The sequence below is a fragment of the Cynocephalus volans genome, chromosome 2 (genome assembly GCF_027409185.1).
Source record: "Cynocephalus volans isolate mCynVol1 chromosome 2, mCynVol1.pri, whole genome shotgun sequence".
NCBI lineage: Eukaryota > Metazoa > Chordata > Mammalia > Dermoptera > Cynocephalidae > Cynocephalus > Cynocephalus volans.
The window spans coordinates 158,948,816-158,968,409 of NC_084461.1; the positions used below are offsets into that span (position 1 = coordinate 158,948,816).

The following is a 19,594-nucleotide window of genomic DNA, read 5'->3' on the forward strand; positions in this document are numbered from 1 at the left end:
CATGACACTGAGACACCACCTGAAACTGAGGAAAACCGGAGGGTGGGACCTGGCCACCTGCCACCAGTTCTCACCGCAGTAGCGAGGCGGCTTGGACAAGGTAGAGAAGGGCGTGCAGAGATGTGGTGCCCACGGGGCCTCCGCTTACACACCTGGGCGTCTTCCTTGAGGCTCCAAGCCTGGGGCCCCAGCTCTTGAACCCTAACTTAGCCTTATTCCTGTCACACCCCACTGAGAGATCGCAAGGCAATATGTTCAAAGAGGAAAAAAAAAAAAAGAGAGAGAGAAGGGAAGGAGGGCCATTGGAGCCCGGGGTGTGATCGTTTTTAGACTTGTCTGTAAAAATTAGTAATCTAACGCCTTGGGTAAACAGGAAGATTGGTATTTTTTGCTCTGCAGATTTTGAGATAATTGTTCTTGGATCGGTGTGCCAGAGCAGAACTCCGAGATCTCCTCGTCCTTTGTGTGCGAAGCCTGAACATGAACATGTGCCTTGGTGTGAATTTTTTTCATTCATCCTATTTGGCTTTACCTCAGCCTTTAAGATTTGAAAGAGTATCTTTATTTTTATTTTTTTGTCTTTATTTCTTTTCCTCTATTGTATTCTGTTGTTGTTCTCTCTTTCTAGAAATCTTTTTTTTTTTTTTTGTCGTTTTTTCGTGACCGGCACTCAGCCAGTGAGTGCACCGGTCAGTCCTATATAGGATCCGAACCCGCGGCGGGAGCGTCGCCGTGCTGCCAGCGCAGCACTCTACCAAGTGCGCCACGGGCTCGGCCCTAGAAATCTTATTAGATATTGCACCTCCTGGATTGAGCCCTCTGTCTCCTGACTTTTCCTTCATTTTTAATCTTTTTGTCCTTCTGCTCCAAATTGGGAGAAGCCCTGGACTTTTTATCTCAGCTTTCGAATGTTACCCATTGTATCTTTAGTTTCATAAGAACGCTTCGTTCTCTCATTCTTCATAGCAACCTATTCTGGCTTTATGGATGTTTGGATGTATTTTCTCAAACATTCTTGGAGTACTGCTTTTTAAGACATGCCTTTTCTAAATTATCTGTTTCCCCTGGATTCAGTTTTCAAGCTTTTTGTTTTGTTTCTCATCTTGGTTTCTCAAACTTTCCATGCTGTAAGGTTTTTTGTTTTTTTTAATGTCTAGTAATCCTTGGCTGTCCTTTCACATTTTTTAATGAAGGATGAATTCACTTAGTATAAAAGCTGTGTCCATTTCCTCTCCCAGGCAACAGTTCTGCTCCCCGTTAGAGATTTTACCAGGACAGAAGAGCCAAGAGAGCACTCCGGTTGCACAGGTCAGGCATGTCAGCTGGACTGCACGTGAGCAGGAGCTGGTCACATCCTCACTAGATGTGGTATTTTCAGTCTTTTTTATTTTAACCATTCTATTAGGCGTGTCTTGGTGTCTCATTCTGCTTTTAATTGCATTTCTCTAATGCCTACTGAGGTTCAGCACGTTTTCACATATCGGTCATTCATATTTTGTTAAGAGACTGATAAAGTTGCTTGCTCATTTTTCTACTGGATTGTTTGTCTCCTATTATTATTATTATTGATTTGTAGGACATCTTCATATATTTCAGATTTAAGTCCTTTACTATATATATATAATGAATATATCCTCCAAAAGATTAATAGTATCCTTAATGAACAAAAATTTTTAACGGTAATATGGTACTACCAGTCATTTCCATTGAATTAGTGCTTTTTGTTGCTTTTTTAAAGAAAAAAAATGTGGCCAAGGAGGGACTGTGGTGCCACAGAGATGTTTGATTAAGATAAACTAATCTTCTGGGCCCTGATCTGTCACTTGAGAAGTCTCCCTAGTTATGCAAATCTGGGGCAAGCAGTGAGCAGAGAGAAGTGGTCAAGAGAGAGGAGCAAGATGCAGAGTCATGCATGTAATAATTCCTGGAAGAAAGCGGTGGGAGGAATAAGCATATGACTCATAAATATCCTTATTTTTATGAAAAGAATCACTGGAATGATAAAGTAGAAACTAATAAGAATGACTACCAGAGGATGAGGGGAGAGTAAAACGGGTCCACTTCTCTGGATATATACTTTAATATGGTCCTTTAAAGTTCCTTTTCTTAAGTGTAATATACATGCATAACAATGTACCAATCATAAGGCTACAACTAGTGAATGGTCGCAAAGTTATCACACCTGTGTAGCTACCACCCCAGTCAAGAAATAGAACTACCTCAGCACTGCAGAATGTCCTTCCAGAAGCCTCCTTCTTGCTGTTTCCAAAGGCCCCCCTGCCTCCTCCCCACTATCCCAACCTTTAAAAAGATAGATTAGTTGTGCCCACTTTCAAACTTGAAATAAATGGAATCCTAAGCATATATTCTTCTCTGTCTGGCTTCCTGTCCTCAACATTGTTTTTTTTAAATGTTTTTTTTTTAATTGTAACATAGTTGATTGTACATATCTGTGGGGTACAGAGTTGAATATCAATACCTGTGTGCAACAGGTGATGCTCAAGTTAGGATAATAAGTATATTTAACATTACATAAGGTAATTTTTTTTTTTTTTTTTTTTTTTTTTTGTCTTTTTCGTGACCGGCACTCAGCCAGTGAGTGCACCGGCCATCCCTATATAAGGATCCGAACCCGCGGCGGGAGCGTCCTTGCGCTCCCAGCGCTGCACTCTCCCGAGTGCGCCACGGGCTCGGCCCAAGGTAATTCTTTTTCATGGCCCTTTACATTCCTCCCTTACCTCTCCTTTCCCTTCCCCCTTTCCCACGTCTGGTAACTTCAGTTCTGTTCTCTCCTTTTGAAAGTTCAACATATTATTGTGTTTGTTGTATCTTTCTTTTTTTTAAATGTATTTGTTTATTTTTGAGCTCCCACTTTTCTGTGCCTGGCTTATTTCACTTAACATAATTTTCTCTAAGTTCATCCACATTGCCGCGAATGGCAATATTTCACTCTTTTTTGCTGCAGAGTCGTATTCCATTGTGTAAATATACCACATTTTCCTTATCCAGTTGTCCATTGATGGAATTTAGGTTGGTTCCAACTCTTGGCTATTGCAAATAGAGCTGCAATAAACACAGAGAGTGCGGGGATCTCTTCGACATGATAATTTCCATTCCTGCGGGTATACACCTAGCAACAGGATTGCTGGATCATATGGCAGTTTTATGTGTAGTTGTTTGAGGAACCTTCGTATCATTTTCCATGATGGCTGCATTAATCTACAGTCCCACCAACAGTGCAGGAGGATTCCCCTTTCTCCACACCCTCACCAGCATTTGTTGTTCTCTGTCTTTTTGATCACAGCCAGTCTAACTGGAGTGAGACCGTATCGCAGTGTGGTTTTGATTTGCATTTGCCTGATGCTGAGTGATGTTGAGCATGTTTTCACGTGTCTGTTGGCGATTTGTACGTCTTCCTTTGAGAAATGCTTATTCAGCTCCTTTGCCCATTTTTTAATCAGGTGACTTGTTTTTTTACTGTTAAGTTGTTTGAGTTCCTTGTATATTCTGGATATTAATCCTTGGTTGAGTGCATAGTTTTCAAATCTTTTCTCCCACTCAGTAGGTTGTCTTTTTGCTCTGTTAATTGTTTCTTTTGCTGTGTAGAACTTTTTAGTTTGATATAATCCCACCTGTTTATTTTTCCTTTGGTTACCTGTGCTTTGGCTTACCCTCAACATTAAATGTGTGAGATTCATCCGTGTCGTGGTGGGCAGTTGTTGTCCTTTTCACTGCTGTATGGATATCTCACGATTCATTTATCCACTCTCCTGTTGATGGATTTAAGTTGTTGCCTGTGTAGGAGTGATTACAATAACACTGCTACGAACAATCCTGCACGATCTACAGGTGCATGTGGGCCTGTGCTTCTGGTGGGTGTATGTCCAGGAGTGCAGTTGCTGAGTAGGTGCGTGTTCAGCTTTAACAGATATTGCCAAATTGTTTTCCAAAGTAGTTGTACCAGTTTATATTCCTACCAGAGCAGTATGAGAATTACATACCCAAGCCCTCACCAAGGTGCAGTGTTTTAGTCTTTTTTATTTTAATCCTTCTATTAGGTGTGTCCTGGAGTCTCACTGCAGTTTTCACTGTACTGCCCTAATGTCCACTGAGGTCGAGCACCTCTTCATACGTTTATTGGCCGTTCATACTTGCTCATTTTCCTACTGGATTGTTTGTCTTATTATCATTATTATTATTGATTTGTAGGAGTTCTTCATATACTTCAGTTATAAGTACCTTTTTAGATATATGTGGCTGTGGATTGATTGAATTGTGTCCCCCAAAGTTCATATATTAGAAGCTTAAGTCCCCACTGTAACTGTTGACAGTGGGAAATCCTATTATGGCAATTGAATGGTGGGGCCTTGAAGAGGTAATTGGATTGTAGGACCGTGCTGTAATGAGTGGATTAAAAATGGTGGTCATGGGCGTGGTTCTGAGGGCTTTAAAAGAAGAGCACATGAGAGGTTAGTCTCTCTCTGCTCCACCACTTTTTGTCATGTGAGACCCCTGGGTCACTGTCATCACCACCAAGGCCTTCACCAGCCATGTTGCCTGGACTTTGGACTTTCCAGCCCCTGAAACTGTAAGCAATAAATTTTATTTTCTTATAAATTACCCAGTTGCAGATATTTTGTTATAAGCAACAGATCTGGACTAATACACATGTATTATGACTATTTTCTCCTGGGGGATTAATTGTGCCTTTAATGAACAAAAGCTTTTAAAGTGACATGGGGTACTGTCAATCTTTTCCATTGAGTTAGTGCTTTTAGTTTTTTTTAAGAAAACTTACCTCACTCCAAGAACGTGGAGATATTCTCTCCTATCAGTTTTATTATTTCCTCTCTCATATTTAAATCTAAAGCTCACCGGAGACGATCTCTGTATACAGAGTGAGGTAGGCAAGCCAGGCTTCACTTCTTTCTCCAGTTTGGATATTCAGTCCACCCAACACCATTTGTTAAAAAGACTGTCCACTCTGAAGTGTCACCTTTGCAATAAATCAAGCGTCCATACCTGCGCTGGCTCAATTTGTACTCGTATTTTGTTCTAATGACGTACTCATATTGGCCAATTCTTGCATCAAAATTATAATCTTTAACTATTGTACTTTTATAAATACAATAGTAAATATACTATTTTATATAGTTATACATATATACATCCATTTGTTGTTAGAATATAGGAATTCAATTGATTTTTGTATATTAACATTATCTCCAACAATCATGATAAAGTTAACTAATAATTCCATTAAGTTATTTATAGATTTTTTTGGAATCAACCATGATTGTAGCCTTGTCGATTTCTTCTTTTAGGTCTGTCAGTTTTACATAAGTTTAAATCTTTATGTAAAGATCTCTAAACTTTTAAAGGTTAGCAACTATTTAAATTTGTTTTCTAGAAGCCAGGGAAGCAACTAACCCTAAAACCCAGCCTCGGGCTCTGTCCGGTCTTTGGGCTGCCAGGCCCAGACTGGCCATTTTACCACCTCTGATCTTCCTTGGTTTCTGGTGGTTTCCCAGGGCCAGAAGGTTGCTAGCACTGACCCAGACCCTCAGCCAGCTAAAATGGCCACAGCCACACCCTGCCCTGACACTGTTCCCTGGCCCGGAACAAGACCGCGGGGCTCCTCGCACAGCCGATGGCGCGTCCCCAGCTTCGCTCCTCTCTGTGTCCTGCAGGTGGGAAGCTCACCTTGCATGCCTGAAGGCCCAAAGTCCTGCCGTGTGAGGAAGATGGCGTGGTCGTGGTACTCGTCGTGGCCCGTGTCTGGCTTCTGCTGGAGGTAGGCCCAGCGGCAGACGTTCTCCAGGCTCTGAGAAGGGTTCCCAATCTCGATGAGGCTCATGGACTGTAGTGGGGGAAGGGAGGGAGGCAAGAGAAGGGTTGGCATCTCATGGACTAGTTGGGGGCTAAGCAGGCCACCATGTTGACAGACCTCATGCATTGGGGACCTAGTCCAGGTGGCACTAAGCCCCTTGCCCAGTCACTCTCAGGACCTGCCTCCCATTTGGCTCCATTCTCCTGAAAGTGTGTTCCCAGTCACACTCACCTGCATTAATTTCCACACAAAGCCACTGCACAGTTTTCAGGTGACATGTGGAAGCAGTGCTCTGAGGTCATCTAAGACCTCTTATAGTCCATTCATTACCCCAGCTCATTTCCAGAAGTCCCTGCATGCTATTTGGCACTTATTCTGTGCAGGCCCAGGATGGGAGGTAAATGCAACATGGACCTCACCCCAAAGAGCTCACAATTCTAGGAGAGTCCAGAGCAGGTGAAATGGAAATCCCAATATGGTGTGCAAGCCCAGAGGAAGGGGAAGACAACCTTATATCTTCCCCCAGTTTGAAGGCATTTACAGAACACAACACAATGGAGGAAAGGAAATTGCAACTGATAGAGCAAAGGAGCCATATAAAGAATGAGGGCATAATGAGAGCATTCCTCAGAAATCATGGCTAGGAAGCCATGGGGAACAATCATATGCCATTTTGTATCATGACGCACACCTGATCACCAGGGCTGGCTAGGGGCTGATGGCACAGCACACCTGCCCTGCACTGTGACACTGGCAGACATGCTCAGTCCATCTTCACAACCACGCTGGGGGATGGGAAACTGAGGCTCAGAGAAGTTAAGTAGCTTTCCCCAGGTCACACAACTAGGAAGTGGAGGAGTTGAGATCTAAACCCAGGAAGCCTGAAACTAAAATCTATATTCTACCCATAGCCCTAAACTGCCTCCCCCAGTGAAACCTGTATGATATTGTCTCAAAGGCAAGGCTCCCATGGGAAGAATTCTTCCTTTTTCTCTCCATGACCCTCACAGCAGGCTCTGTGGTTTCTGCTCTCACCACCACTCCCACCACCAAAGAAGTTCCCACCAAGAGTCCCGAGCATATTCTTTTTCTCTTTAAGGATAGATCTGTCCATAAAATAAAGATGTACATTCCTTGGTAGATACATATGCAGGCATTCTGTTTCTTCTCTTGCGTAAATATATCCACAAAGTATAGCCACGTATTTCTCTGTGTGTATAAGGAGCAAAGAGTAGATACAGGGGATTATTAGTAAGCCAGGTAGTTCCAGAAGAAGGAAGGATTCAAGGCCAGTGAAAACAAGTCATGACCAGGGTCTCCTGTGTTACGTAAGTCAATGACTTACAAGCTGGCAGACCAGGCCCCAAATACACAACCAGCTGGGAAGGCTTTATCTCCTGCTCCTGGGAGATGAGATTACTCACTGTAACAAGATGTCAATGAGCCCTAATAAAGTAAGTCACAAATTGGAGTGAGACCTCTCGTGACCAGGACTTGCTGGACTTGGTACAGAAATGGACAGCCCAGGGGACGCCAGGGGAGGGCAAAAGGAGGTGCACTTCCTGGCCCCTTGCAATTGGGAGGAGCATGTGACTAGCTCCAGCCAATGAGCTGTGAGCAAAAGTGGAGTGTGTCTCTTCCTGGTTGGAGCATTTGATTGCCCACTGAGACCCACTGGACATCTCTCCTACTGGCACGTGATCCAGCAACATGGAGATTGTGGCTACTTTGTCACCCAGGCCCTGAGTGACAATAAGACCAGAATCTTCTGACAATTGACAGTGAACATACAGCATGAGCAGAAAATAAGTCTTTGTTGTTTTAAGTCACTGGGATGTGGAGCTTGTTTGTTTCTGCAGCATAACCTTGCCCGCTCTGACTGACACAGGAAGAGCAGAGGAAGGGAGTGGGCATCGGCATTGAATCCAAGCCAGACCCCACAGCTCATCCCCAGAGTCCCTGCCAGGAGGTATCTGCCCCCAGGTAACCTTGAGACGTCACAGCTCTGAAGGAGGAATCAAGTGAAAAGACCCCCTTCTCACTGCCTCTAACTAGGGAGTGAGCCCTGGGTGGCACGAGAAGGAAGGGGTGCTCATGGGTGGATCTGATCTGGTGCTAGTGCTTGGGGCCTTGTAGCTGGTTGTACTCCCCTGAGCTTAAAACTGCCAGCCCAGGTCCAAGTCAGAGGGTCAGCACAAAGGTCACTAACAACCACTTTATCTAGACACTAACAACCACTTTATCTAGACACCAACTGGGGTGCAACCCCCCACACATTCCATAATGCCCTCTGCTCAATTCAGCAGCCCTGCTGACCATCTCCAGTGAAAGGGGCCTTGTTCCCTCCAGGGTGTGTCTCCCAGCCCAAAGGTCAGGAGATTATTCCCCGTGGTGAACTTGCCTGCCCTCAGGGTTCTACATCCTGCGGAGTGGGACAGACAATTCTAGTCTGGTCCCTCCCACTGCCCTGATGGACTGCAGTTACTTTTACCTGCCCCGTCTTTTCACAATTGCAGACCCCAGGCATTGGGGGTGGGAGGGCCCAGGCCTGGCCAATCCCAGCACTGCATCTTGCTGGGCGCCATGATGGATGCGGCCAAGGAGTGGTAGGTAAGGTGTGAGACGGTGAGCCCAGAGCTGCTGTGGGTCAAGAATCGGAAGCAATTTAGCCGGGTTTCTCTGGCTCAAGGTCTCTCCTGAGATTGTTGTCAAGCAGAGACCAGGGCCGCAGTCTCACCTACAGGCTCCCCCGGGAAGGGCCGGCTCCCAAGCTCACTCACGTAGTTATGGGCTGCATTCGGTTCCTCCTGGCTGCTGCAATGAGAGTTTTTCACTGCAACATATGGGCCTCTCCCTCCCACGAATGACCACACATCCAAGACAGAAGCCACAGTCTGTTTGTAATCTAATCTCAGTCCAGTCCACACTCAGGGTGAGGAGACTACACCAGGGCATGAATGCCAAGAGACACGGCCACTGGGAACCATTTTAGAGGCTGCCTGCCACACATGTGTCTCATTTATGTGCCAAGAAATTCTTCTTGTGAAAGCCAATTCTGAGTGGTGTTATTGTCATTCGTGGCTCAGAGAGTTCTAAGCAATGTGCTTCCTCCTTTGAGGGGACCATGGGGACCCAGTCAGGGGCACTGGCTGGCAGATGAAGGACAGTGGCTTGTCTCTTGGGGCCATCTGGCATGTCCCATACCAGTGGGAGAAGTGCCCTGGTGAAGCCTTTGAGGAGTTAAGAGTTCAGCCAGAAAGACACACCCCAATATCAGGACCAGAGAGCAGGAATGTGGCCATCAGGTAGAAGAGAGCCAAAGGCAGGAGACAGGCTGAAGTAGGGTTGGAACAAGCAGGTTGGGGACATGGTGAGAGGCCCACCGTCTTCAGTAGTGGGCATAGGGGAAGTTCTGGGAAGATGTTGCAAACCCAAGTGCCTACGGGGGCAAGGCAGATGACATAAATCAGTGGGGCATGGTGGTCGTCAGACAAATAAGTCTGTCTTTTCTTTTCCCAGTTTTGAAGGCGTAAGGCTACAGAGGAATATTTCCCCATTATGACAAAGAAGGGGGGTTGCAATAAGGAGAGGTGAGGACTGTAGCAAACCAAGGGGCCACGCACAGCCGAGGGGGCGCCATTCACTCAGCACCAGCCTACTGCTGGTGTACAAGATCTGAGGCCCAGAGCGGCCAGATTGGATTTCTCAGGTCAATTCATAAAGCTGGATTTTGCAAAGATGCCTACCAAACAGTAAATGTTGGATCAAATTAAAATAAGTTCTGTGGACAAAACAAACACATCTCCCACCATTTGGAGAAGCCTGGAACAAAGACCCTCAAGTGCACAGCCACTCTCCACGCTCCTGCAGACTAGGGCGCCACCTCTCTCCTACGAGACGCTGGGCCTCTGTGGTTCAGCCCAGGTTCCCAGCCCCTCTTGGCAGCCAAAGTGCTGCTGCTACGGGAGGATAATTTATTGAAATACTGATTTGCGTTTTTGTTCTTGCCTTGTATTGTTCTTCGCCCATTCCAAGAAGTCAGACTGCCGCTTGCGTTCTCCAGCACCAAGGGGGTTTGTGCTGTGGAATCCAGAGCTGATGGGGTGAAGGACCCCCTTCCTGGCTTTGGGGTTCTGAGGAGACTCCCTCGGAGGAGAGGGGCAGAGAGAAGGGCTGAGGGCGCAGCACAGGCAGGAGAAGCTGCCCTGGAGCCCTGGGGAGACAGGACTTACAGAGACAGTGACCGCGGCCGGATCTGAGAGCTGGGTGTTGGATGTGGGGCACCCCGAGAAGACAAGGAGGGGGTTATGCCAGTGTCCAGGCATCCGGAGACTCAACCCATCACTGGGATCTTGAGGGACAATTTATGGGAGTTGCTTGTACTTCCTGTCTCTCTGCTGATGTCCCAACTTTTCCAAGATTCTGGTCAATATCAGATGGCACAAAGGAGCCAGGAGGCAGGTCCTCATCCTTGCAGGGTCTGGGGTGTTTGAGAGGCTGTGGGGTGCCCAGGGGCCCTCCACCTTGTGCCCAGCAGCAGGGGTAGTGCCCACGTGCATTTTAGAAAGAGCCCTCTGAGTCAGAGGGGAGGAAGGGGTGGCTGAGATGAGTAGGGATTGGCTGGTGCAGCTCAGGAGGGTCAGGGCCTGGCGGTGTCAGGGCTGATAGTGCGGATGATGGGGCAGGGACGGTGCCCAGTTTCCAGCTTTGGTGACGGTGGCAATGAGGGCTGCAGAGGAGGAGGTACAGGGAGAGGGCTGCAAGCTCAGAGGGAGAGTGTGGGGTCCGCAGTGCCCAGGGGCACAGTCATGGGGATAGGATCGTCGTTCCTGTCCGGCTTTCTCCCTTGTTAAGATAGGAGCTTGGTAGTTTGGCTTTAGATAGCTCTCCCGCTTCTTGGGGTGCAGCCCTCGCAGGTGATCAGTCCAAGTGCTCTGCCCCAAGGCCAAGAGCTGGCCCAGGATCCAAGTTAGGCTGATGAAGCAAAGGTTCAAAAAGACTGAATAGCTGCTGAAGTAGGTTTGCCTAGTGGCAGCCTACAATACAGCCCCCCATGATTTCCCGCCTCCTGCACCTCAGGACTCCCATGACTTAGTGGGAGGCACTGGCCACCTTCCTGAAGGTTCCATATGCCTCTAAGTCTTCACACAGACACAGATGTCCAGGCAGGTCTGGGGCCCAGGAGGGAGGTGTGGGCTGGCTGTGGACAGGGCAAGGCACCCAATGCTAGATGCAGTCCAACTGCGGCTGGCCCTGCGGCAGGCAGCCCACTGGAAGAACCCGGGCCAGGAGTCGTTCCAGGGTTGGGTGGTAGCTGTGGGGTCAATTTCCTGAGTGAATGAGGACCTCTGAACCAGGGGTGGGGGGGGGGCAGAATCTTCCGAGTAGGAACAGCTCCTGGAACTCCCAACCCCAGCATGGTGACCACAGAAGGGCCAGGCCCGAGAAGCTGGACGGTCTCTGCCCACCCAGCCCAGGATGCAGGAGGAGTCCTGTGTAGCCTGACCCTTCCTCACCCACTGATCAGCCCTGGCTCAAAGCATGGAAATGGGTGGGCTTCCCAAGAGTCTCACTGGTGCCTTTGTGGGGCCCCTAAGTTGCGTTATCATCTGCCGGCACCCCTGTGATTCTGCCACCTGAGATCCCTGTTTGGATGTGTCATCTGTCATTGCAGACACAGGCTCCCAATCTGCCTGCAGTGCCTGAATGTCCTGGGGCTCAGGGCCCAGGCTTGCCCTGCCCATCCTTCCTGCTCACTCCTGGGTGTGGGCAGAAATTCTCCTTGGCCACCATGAGCACCAACCTATCTGCTAAGCTGGTTCACAGAGCTGCTCAGACACAGGAGACGGACACTTGCCCCAAGACCCTCCCAGAGCAGCACGAGGGGCCTGGCCCCAAGAAGCTGGTGTTCAATACTCATTAGCCTGAGAGCAGCCACTAGCCTGTCTGGCTCTCCTGGCCTGAGCTGGAGAGGGTCTGAGGACTTGCGTGAAGGACCGTGGCGAATAGAGGGCTTGGTGACCCCTTGCCTTGGGGTTAAGAGGGTGGCTTTGCTGAGCTTTCCCCAGGGCTGACATAAGTCTGGGCCAGGGTGACCCCTGTAGGCCCCCAGGGAACAGACAGGAACTTATGGGGGGGAGTGGGGCTCACGGGCTTTGGGTGAGCAAGTGGACTGTCCAGCTCCAATCCCCAGACACACACCCTGCCTTAGCCGTGGTGGCCTTGGCTCTGATCTGCCTGCCTCAGTCCCATCTCGCTGATGCTGTCCCTGGCCACACAGGGCACCTAATGTTGACGTCTGTCACTCTCGCTGGCCTCTGAGTCTGCTGAATCATGTGCTTATTAAGGGCAGAGTGGACGTTGGACTCCAGTCTGTGTCCCAGGCCTGGCCCACGCTTGTGCTTAGTAGTAGCACCTGCTCATTCATTCCTTCCACAAAGATTTACTGAGCAGCTCCTGCCTCTGCTCTGAATGCAGAGGATGCCACAGAAAAGGAGGCCTGCCTGCCGGGCACTCACACGGATCCCAGAGGCAACGAGTGAACGAATGCAAGCAGGATCATGCGCACACTCGGGAGCCAGGTGCTCACTATGTGCCCTGCACTGGGCTCAGGATTTACATCTATCATCTCATTTAAATGTTACAACTGTCCTAAGATATACATGCTGTTATTATCCTATCCTTTTCCAGATGAGGAACTGCAACTCAGACAGTTGAAGTAACTTATCCAAAGCCCCACAACTACAGAGGTAGAGGTGGGCCTGGAAGCCAGCCAGTGGTAGCCACGAGGTCTATTCTCCAGGCTCCCTCCAACCCCTTGCAGGGTGGAAGGCAAAGAAAGGGCGGGGCACCGAGGCAGCCACCAGGTGGCGCTGCTGCCACAAGAAAGGCAGCGCCCGGGGCCGGACTGGCCGGCTGGGCTGCTCCCTGAACCCAGGGCTGGGCTGCACTACCAACCAGCCTCCACCAGGCACTGGGGGCCTCAGAGGCCTGAGACAGCCTCTGGAGTCCACTCCTAAATAAATCAATTAAGACCTGTGCAAAAAGTTCTGTTCCAATCATTGCTCTCTGACATTTCCATTGTTTGTTCTGGAATGAACTGAATTATTTATGCTCTTCCCTCCTTCAGTCAAGGAGACGGGAGGAAAATGGAATCAGCAGTCTGGAAGTTTCCCCTGGCCCTGCACCTGGCACTGGTGGCACTGGGGGCAGCTCTGCTGGGTGTGCACAAGCCTGGTCCAGAGGCTCACCAGGGCCACAGGCAGGTGACAGGTGGGCTCACCTCAGCAGCATGAGGGCCCCAGACTCAAAGGCCTGGTCCAAATCCCTCCTGTGCTCTGTCGTCTTGGACAAGTTCCCTCACTGTCCCAGGCTCCCCATCTGCAAAATGAGCACAACCACAGGCCAAGCCTGGAGCATGAGCGCACTGTCTGTGACAGTGCAGGTGAGCATCGTCAGTGCCCGCAATGTTCTTTGTCCTTGTCTCTGCTGTAGTGACAATGACAAAGGTGGAGATATGACATTAGCCCTGGGGGGGGGGGCTGTCCCACCGTAGTGCTGGCCTGCAGCTCCAGCAGCACATGCCCCTGCAGATCTGGCTGCAGCCAAAGCCTTGTCAGTGGCCCTGTCCCCAGAGGGAGTGCCTGACTCAGACCAGTCCCCCCAAACAGGTGAAGGACACGGAGGTAGGGTCCAGGTGAGCAGAACACATTTCTCAGCCTCATCACTGCTGACATTTGCAGCCAGATAATTTTCCGCACAGGGGCTGTCCCATACACTGCAGGGTGTTGAGCAACACCCCTGGTCTCCATTTTCCAGAAGTCAGTAGCACCTCCTGTCCTAGTTGTGGCAACCAAAAATGTCTCCAGACATTGCCAATGTCCCCTGGGTGAGGGGAGGGGTGGCAAAACCTCCCTTGGTTAGAAGGAAGGAGTCCAGTTCTCCCTTCCAGGAGCAAAGTGGCTCTACCACTGTGTGGCCTTGGGCAGGTCACTCACCCCTGGAGCCAGCATCCTCACTGTCAAACGGGGATGGTACTAGTGACCATTGCACAGAGCCGTTGTGAGAGTGAAGGGAGCAAAGTTACCTAAAGGGCTTCAGACAGTGCCTGACCCAAAAGAGGCCCTGCAAACAGTTACTCGCAAGAGTGTCCTTACCACTGTGGTCACCACTATCATGGACCAGGGTTTTACACACCTCCTCTTACTGGGGAAACTAAGGCTCCACGATGTTAAATAACTCACTGAAGATCCCACAAGTATCAAGAAGGCCAGAATTAACATCAGGAGATAGGGCCCCGCAGTGCCTGCTCTGTGACCACCTGTTCTACTGCATTCTCCCAGCTGAGGGCAGTGTGGGTGCCAAGGCTGAGGGTCTTGTCCCACCAGCTCTGGCATGTGAGGCGGTATATGCAGCTCACATCTTACTATGACAGGCTTCTGGGGACCAAAACAAGAGGGAGGGCAGGAAGGTGTGCCCTCACTTCTCTGCCCAAGATGCTTAGGTCACAAAAGCATTTGTTTCCAGCTATCCTTCCAGAGCCTGGGAGGATGATGCCAGAGGAAGCCAAGCTGCCAGAACAGGGTTCTCACCATGAACCTTACCAGGCAGGAACCACGACAGGCCCGCGGGGAGTCAGTGGAGTAGGCCCCCTGCTGTGGTCTGAATGTTTGCGTCCGGCCCAAATTCCTATGATGAAACCTAATTTCCAATGCAACAGTGTTAAGGGGTGGGGCTGTAGGGCAAAGGCTCCGTGAATTGGATTTGTGCCTTTATAAGAGGAGGCTTGGGAGCCTGTTCATCCCTTTTGCCATGTGGGGACATAGCGAGAAGGCACTGTCTATAATGAACAGGCCCTCACCAGACACGGACTCTACTGGCGTCTTGATCTTGGATTTCCAGCCTCCAGAACTAGGAGTAAATAAATTTCCATTGCTTATAAACTACCCAGTCTAAGGTATTTTGGTTATAGTAGCCTGAATGGATAAGACACCTCCAAGGCCAGTGTCTGGCCCCAATGCCTCCTTGCCCTTCTCTGGATACAGGTGGGCCTGGGCCCGGAGGTGGACTGGGGTGGACTGAGGTTTACGGGGGCTGGCCATCATGCCTGGCCCCCATCAGTTTCAGGGCTGGGACCCAGCTGCTGGGGAGGCCAGTGGGCTGTTCCTGGAGAGGTGTAGGGTGTGCTTGGCCCTCTCAGGCCTGGTAGCAGGGCCTTGATGTCTCCTCCCCAGACCCTTCTCCCTGGCCTTCCCATGCTGTAGCTGGGCTGCTCCAGATCTCTCACCCTGCAGGCAGGCAATGGCCTAGGACACACAGCAGAAGCACAGTGGCACTGGCTCAGGGCCCTGGGACACCGAGCTCTTGTCTCCAGCACCTCTCTTCTCTTGCCTTCTGCTAAGAGCCTCACAGTCAGAATTTCTGAGACCTTTCCCCTCCACCACTAACAAATTCCAGCAAGCATTCTACACGTTGTCTTGATCTGGCCTTCATAACCAGACGCCTTCTGTCCTTCTCTGATTGTCCCCAACTTTCTGATTTCCATTTGCTTTGATTTTCATCATCCTAGGAAATATTTAAAATGAGAACAGTTCAGTAGCTTTGGTACCTTCTCAAAAAATCAATTGAAAAGCCAGTTGCTATGCAACCCTCGAGTGTTGCCGATGCTCTGCTCCCTGGCTGATGGCATATTGTATAAAATAAGATAATCTCTTTTCTTCTGTTTTTTTTTTTTTTTTTTTTTAAGAAATTGAGATAAATGTTGTTTTAGGAAAAACTTGAGATAACTCAGAAGCTTCTCAGAAGCTGGAAGACAACAATATGTCACTCACACAAGTGCTACCAATTTTATACTCACAGGAGCCTAGTTGGGCCTGGGGACAGGCGAAAGGGGGATGAAGGTCGGGGAGCTGGTCTATTTCCCTAGCAAATTGGAATGAGTAACAAGATTTGAATACCTGGGCCACTTTCTGCCCAAGTCTGGGTCACGGTCTCCCGGCCCCCTGGAGTTCACTCTGCCCTCAGGAGCACGGCTCAGCCCCTTCCTGGCTTGTCACCTTGGCTTTGTCATGCTTAAATTCTTCCAGAGATGGGGGCCTCATTCCCGGACAGGAATCCTGTGGTCCCTTGGAGAGCAGCTCATCAGAATTCATCCTCACTCTGAGCCAAGTGCTATCCCCAGAACCCCCTCTAGAGCCTTCGGCTTTGCTTTTCCTCCAACAAGCAGAGCCCGTTCCCCCGACCATGGATGCTGGGCCTCCTGCCTCTCGGATCTCAACTGGGAAGTCACCTGCCTGGCCAATCCACCCAGGGTCCCCCCCTTGTTTTGTTTCCTCATTGGCGCTCAACCCTCTGATACCGTCTTGTTCACTGCTCTGCTGATTGACGAGCAGCTTGGGCCCCGGGGAGAGCAGGTGCAGCCAGAGCTCAGGGGACCAAGGGCTGTCACTGGCCAGGTGCTTTGGGGCCTCCTCCTGTGTCCATGGCACACCTAAGAGACCTGAAAACGAGGCCTGGCCCCCAGTGCTACGCAAAGTGCAGCCTGTGACCAGCAGACACCAACTGTTACTGTCCACGGTGAGGTAAGTACAGAAATGGGAAACTTTATAGCAGTTTGAGGGGATGAGTTTATGTCTACAGAATTCAATAATACGAAGGGTCTTCAAAAAGTTCATGGAAAGATTTTGTCTTTTCATTATATTTTTTCCACAAACTTTTTGAAGGACCCTCATACAGAACTGGGCTGGGTTTTTGTCACCCTTGCCTTTTCTAATAACCCACTTTAAATGTATTTTTTGGAAGTATTGGTCTGTGACAGATTAGAAATAGGAAAAAGCATCCCAGTCCTGCGCGCCAGCCACGGTGCATGGGGCGCCCGCTCCTCCCCGCAGCCCAGAGCCCACAGCCGCCGCGGGGCCTTCCCTCTCATCATCCAGATACTTGCTGAGGGAGGGCAGAGCAGCAGGCTGGCCCTGGAACGTTCTGGCACTTAACGCCAGCTGAGCAGTAGCTGGTTTCTAGAACCGCTGCGGGCACAGAGGACTGAGGGGCAGCAGCCTCAGCTGAGGGACCCCACCACGGCCTCACTGGAGCCAGCGTGGGCCCATGGGTTTCTAGGAGGCAGGCAGGGAAGAGTGGGGCAGAGTATGGGGTGAGCTTTGCTGGGCCCCCTTCAGGGCAGGCATGAGTTGGGAGCAGTGACAAAGGTAGGGATGCTGGAATGTTTCAGAACATTCCAGGGGCCAGCAGAGAGGTGGGCGGCAGGTTGCCCCTCCCGGCCTGGCCCTGGGGTGGCCTGGGCCCCGCAGTCCCTCACATTCCAGTACTGTCCTCTGTCCTGACTCCTCAGAGGCCATCAGTGGGGGTCTGGGTCCAGTCTGCTGAGCCCCTGGGGAGGTGGGTGCAGTGGACTCCATCTGGATTTAGCTCTGAAAGCACACACCCAGCTTCTGGTTCTGCCTTCCGATCCTCTCAACATCCTGGGTTCCCAAACTCCCTTCCCAGCAGGAAGACAGGGAGGCAAGGTCAGTGGTGGTCCAACTGTGTCCCCTCTGTTCCCATGGTGCAAGTCCCTGGTCTTGCTGAAGCTGCCCCTCTGCCCACACACAATGGGCTCGGGCTGCCCCGCCTTGCTGGCACTGGGGTCCAGGCACCTCTCAAGGCCTGCACATGTCCCCATATTGTTCCTTGGCAGAGCAGGCTACACCCTGATAGTGGGTCCCATGTCCACTCCCTTTATTCCCGACTGCCAGCCGGGGATGCAGGGTGTACCAACGTGGCCAGGCAACACAGAACCCTTCTCCATGAGATGGCACAGGAGGGGAAGGGGCCAGTCTGGCCCTGGCACGAGGGAGGTGACTGCAACCTGGGTGATGTGGGCCTCACCTGCAGGTAAGGCCGTAAACCTGTGACAGTCTGCGTCCTCACTCTGGTCAAGATTTGGGTGGCCCAAAGGTTCTCTAAGTACACAGTGAGTCCCCTGGCCTGGCCACAGGAAATGTAAGACAGTGCCGATAGGCAGAGAAGAACACAGATGCCTCCCCAGCCATCCCCAACCCTCTACAGAGAAGAGGTGCCAAGTGCGCATGAATCCCCTTCTACGTCTTCATTTAAATCAGGAAGAAAATGCTGAGCGTGACAGAGCCCTTGGCACGCCACTGGGGACCCTTCTCCGGGGTGCTGGGGTTCAGTCAAACAGTACTACACAGATCCCACCATTTTAAAATGTTTTCTTTTAATTGTAATCTAGCTCTCCATAAATTGAAAATGCACTGTTTTGCTTGTAAAAGAAACATGTTTATCATGATAAATACAGAAAATTCAGCAAGTACAAAGAAGATAAAAATTCATTAGCCTACTGCCCGTGGATAAATATGTTAACATTTGATGTACTCCTTCTAGTCTTTTCTGTATATATATTTGTACACAAAATTGAGATCATACTGTAAACTTACATCCTGCTTTTCAAACAAACAAATAACAAACTTAACTTCATGCTGTAACCATTTCCCAATAACATTAAATTAAACATGCCTTGAAAATGTGATTTATTGGCAGCCTGATATTCCACCGCATAGATTTATCATTATTTATTTAATTAGACCCCTATTATTGGACAATATAGGTTATTTCCTGTTATTTACATTTAGAAATAAGGCCATAACTAAAGTCTTGTTCCTAAAATTTTGTCCACGGCTGTGACAACTGCTTTGGGATAGAGTCACAGGAACAAATGACCGGGGGCAAACTTCAGGAAGTTTTTTATGGGTGGTGATAAATGTTGTCACATTTCCTCCTAGAAACGTGTACACATTTATCCTCATACCAGAGAGTGCCTGCTTCATCAGCCCAACCAGCAGTAAATCCGTAATCTTGACAGGGTTGGTGCTTTAACAATGGTATATTATTTTATTTCTTTGATTAATTGTAAAGTTAGATATTTTTCCATATGGGTATTTTTTTAGCCATTTTGTATGTTTTCTTCTTTTAGCTGTTTACTTCCATTGCCAATTTTGTTTTCCAGTGATTTATAAGAGCTATTCACATATCACAATATCTTTGTCATGTTGCACATGTTTTTCCTGCTTGTCGTTTGCCTTTTGTGTTTCTTTGACAACAGTTTTATATCTTAAGTATTCAAATATGTCTGTCTTCCCCTTTATGATTTCTTCTATTGGATTTATGCTCAGGAAGCCCTTGACAATCAATATTCTCTTTTTGATTTGTGCAGTTTAACTAGCTGAATGTTTTACTGCTTATGCTTACATGATAATTTGATTTACTATTTATTTAAATGTATATTTATCATATATTTACTTATAACACTTAACCAGTCCATTTATATTTATTATATGTTAGACTATTTATAGAAGTAGTGTTTTCAGCTGTTTTATTTGACTGATCTGTCTGTTGATTCTTAGCAAATACAGTGTTATTGCAATTATTTTCACTTTACAAGATGTTTGGAGTAAGTCTCGAGGCTCTCCTAGCCATTCTGGACTGCTCCTGTTCCTAGGGGACCTCAGAATCATTTCATCAAATTTCCAATCATTATTCTGAGAAAAATCAACATCTGTACTATATCCAGCCTTCTCATAAGAGATAGCATATGTCTCTTCACTGATTTTCACCTTTTTCCTGTCATTAACCAGGTGCAAGTTTCTTCCTGTAGGCACCGTGCCTGTCTTGTTAGGACTATTCCAGGTATTTTACATTTTTGGTTACTATCATAAGGGGAACTTTTTTCACCCTATTATCCCTACTACC

General features: G+C 48.7%; 1 protein-coding gene across 1 annotated transcript in view; it reads right to left on the bottom strand.

Moving 5' to 3' along the window:
• The window catches only part of ADAMTS2 (ADAM metallopeptidase with thrombospondin type 1 motif 2), a 213,909-nt gene that overhangs the window by 41,018 nt on the left and 153,297 nt on the right, over window positions 1–19,594 (bottom strand). Inside the window, exon 6 of the mRNA XM_063086488.1 lies at window positions 5,704–5,860. Coding sequence (XP_062942558.1) covers window positions 5,704–5,860 — 157 coding nt within the window. The remainder of the gene's footprint in view (window positions 1–5,703; window positions 5,861–19,594) is intronic.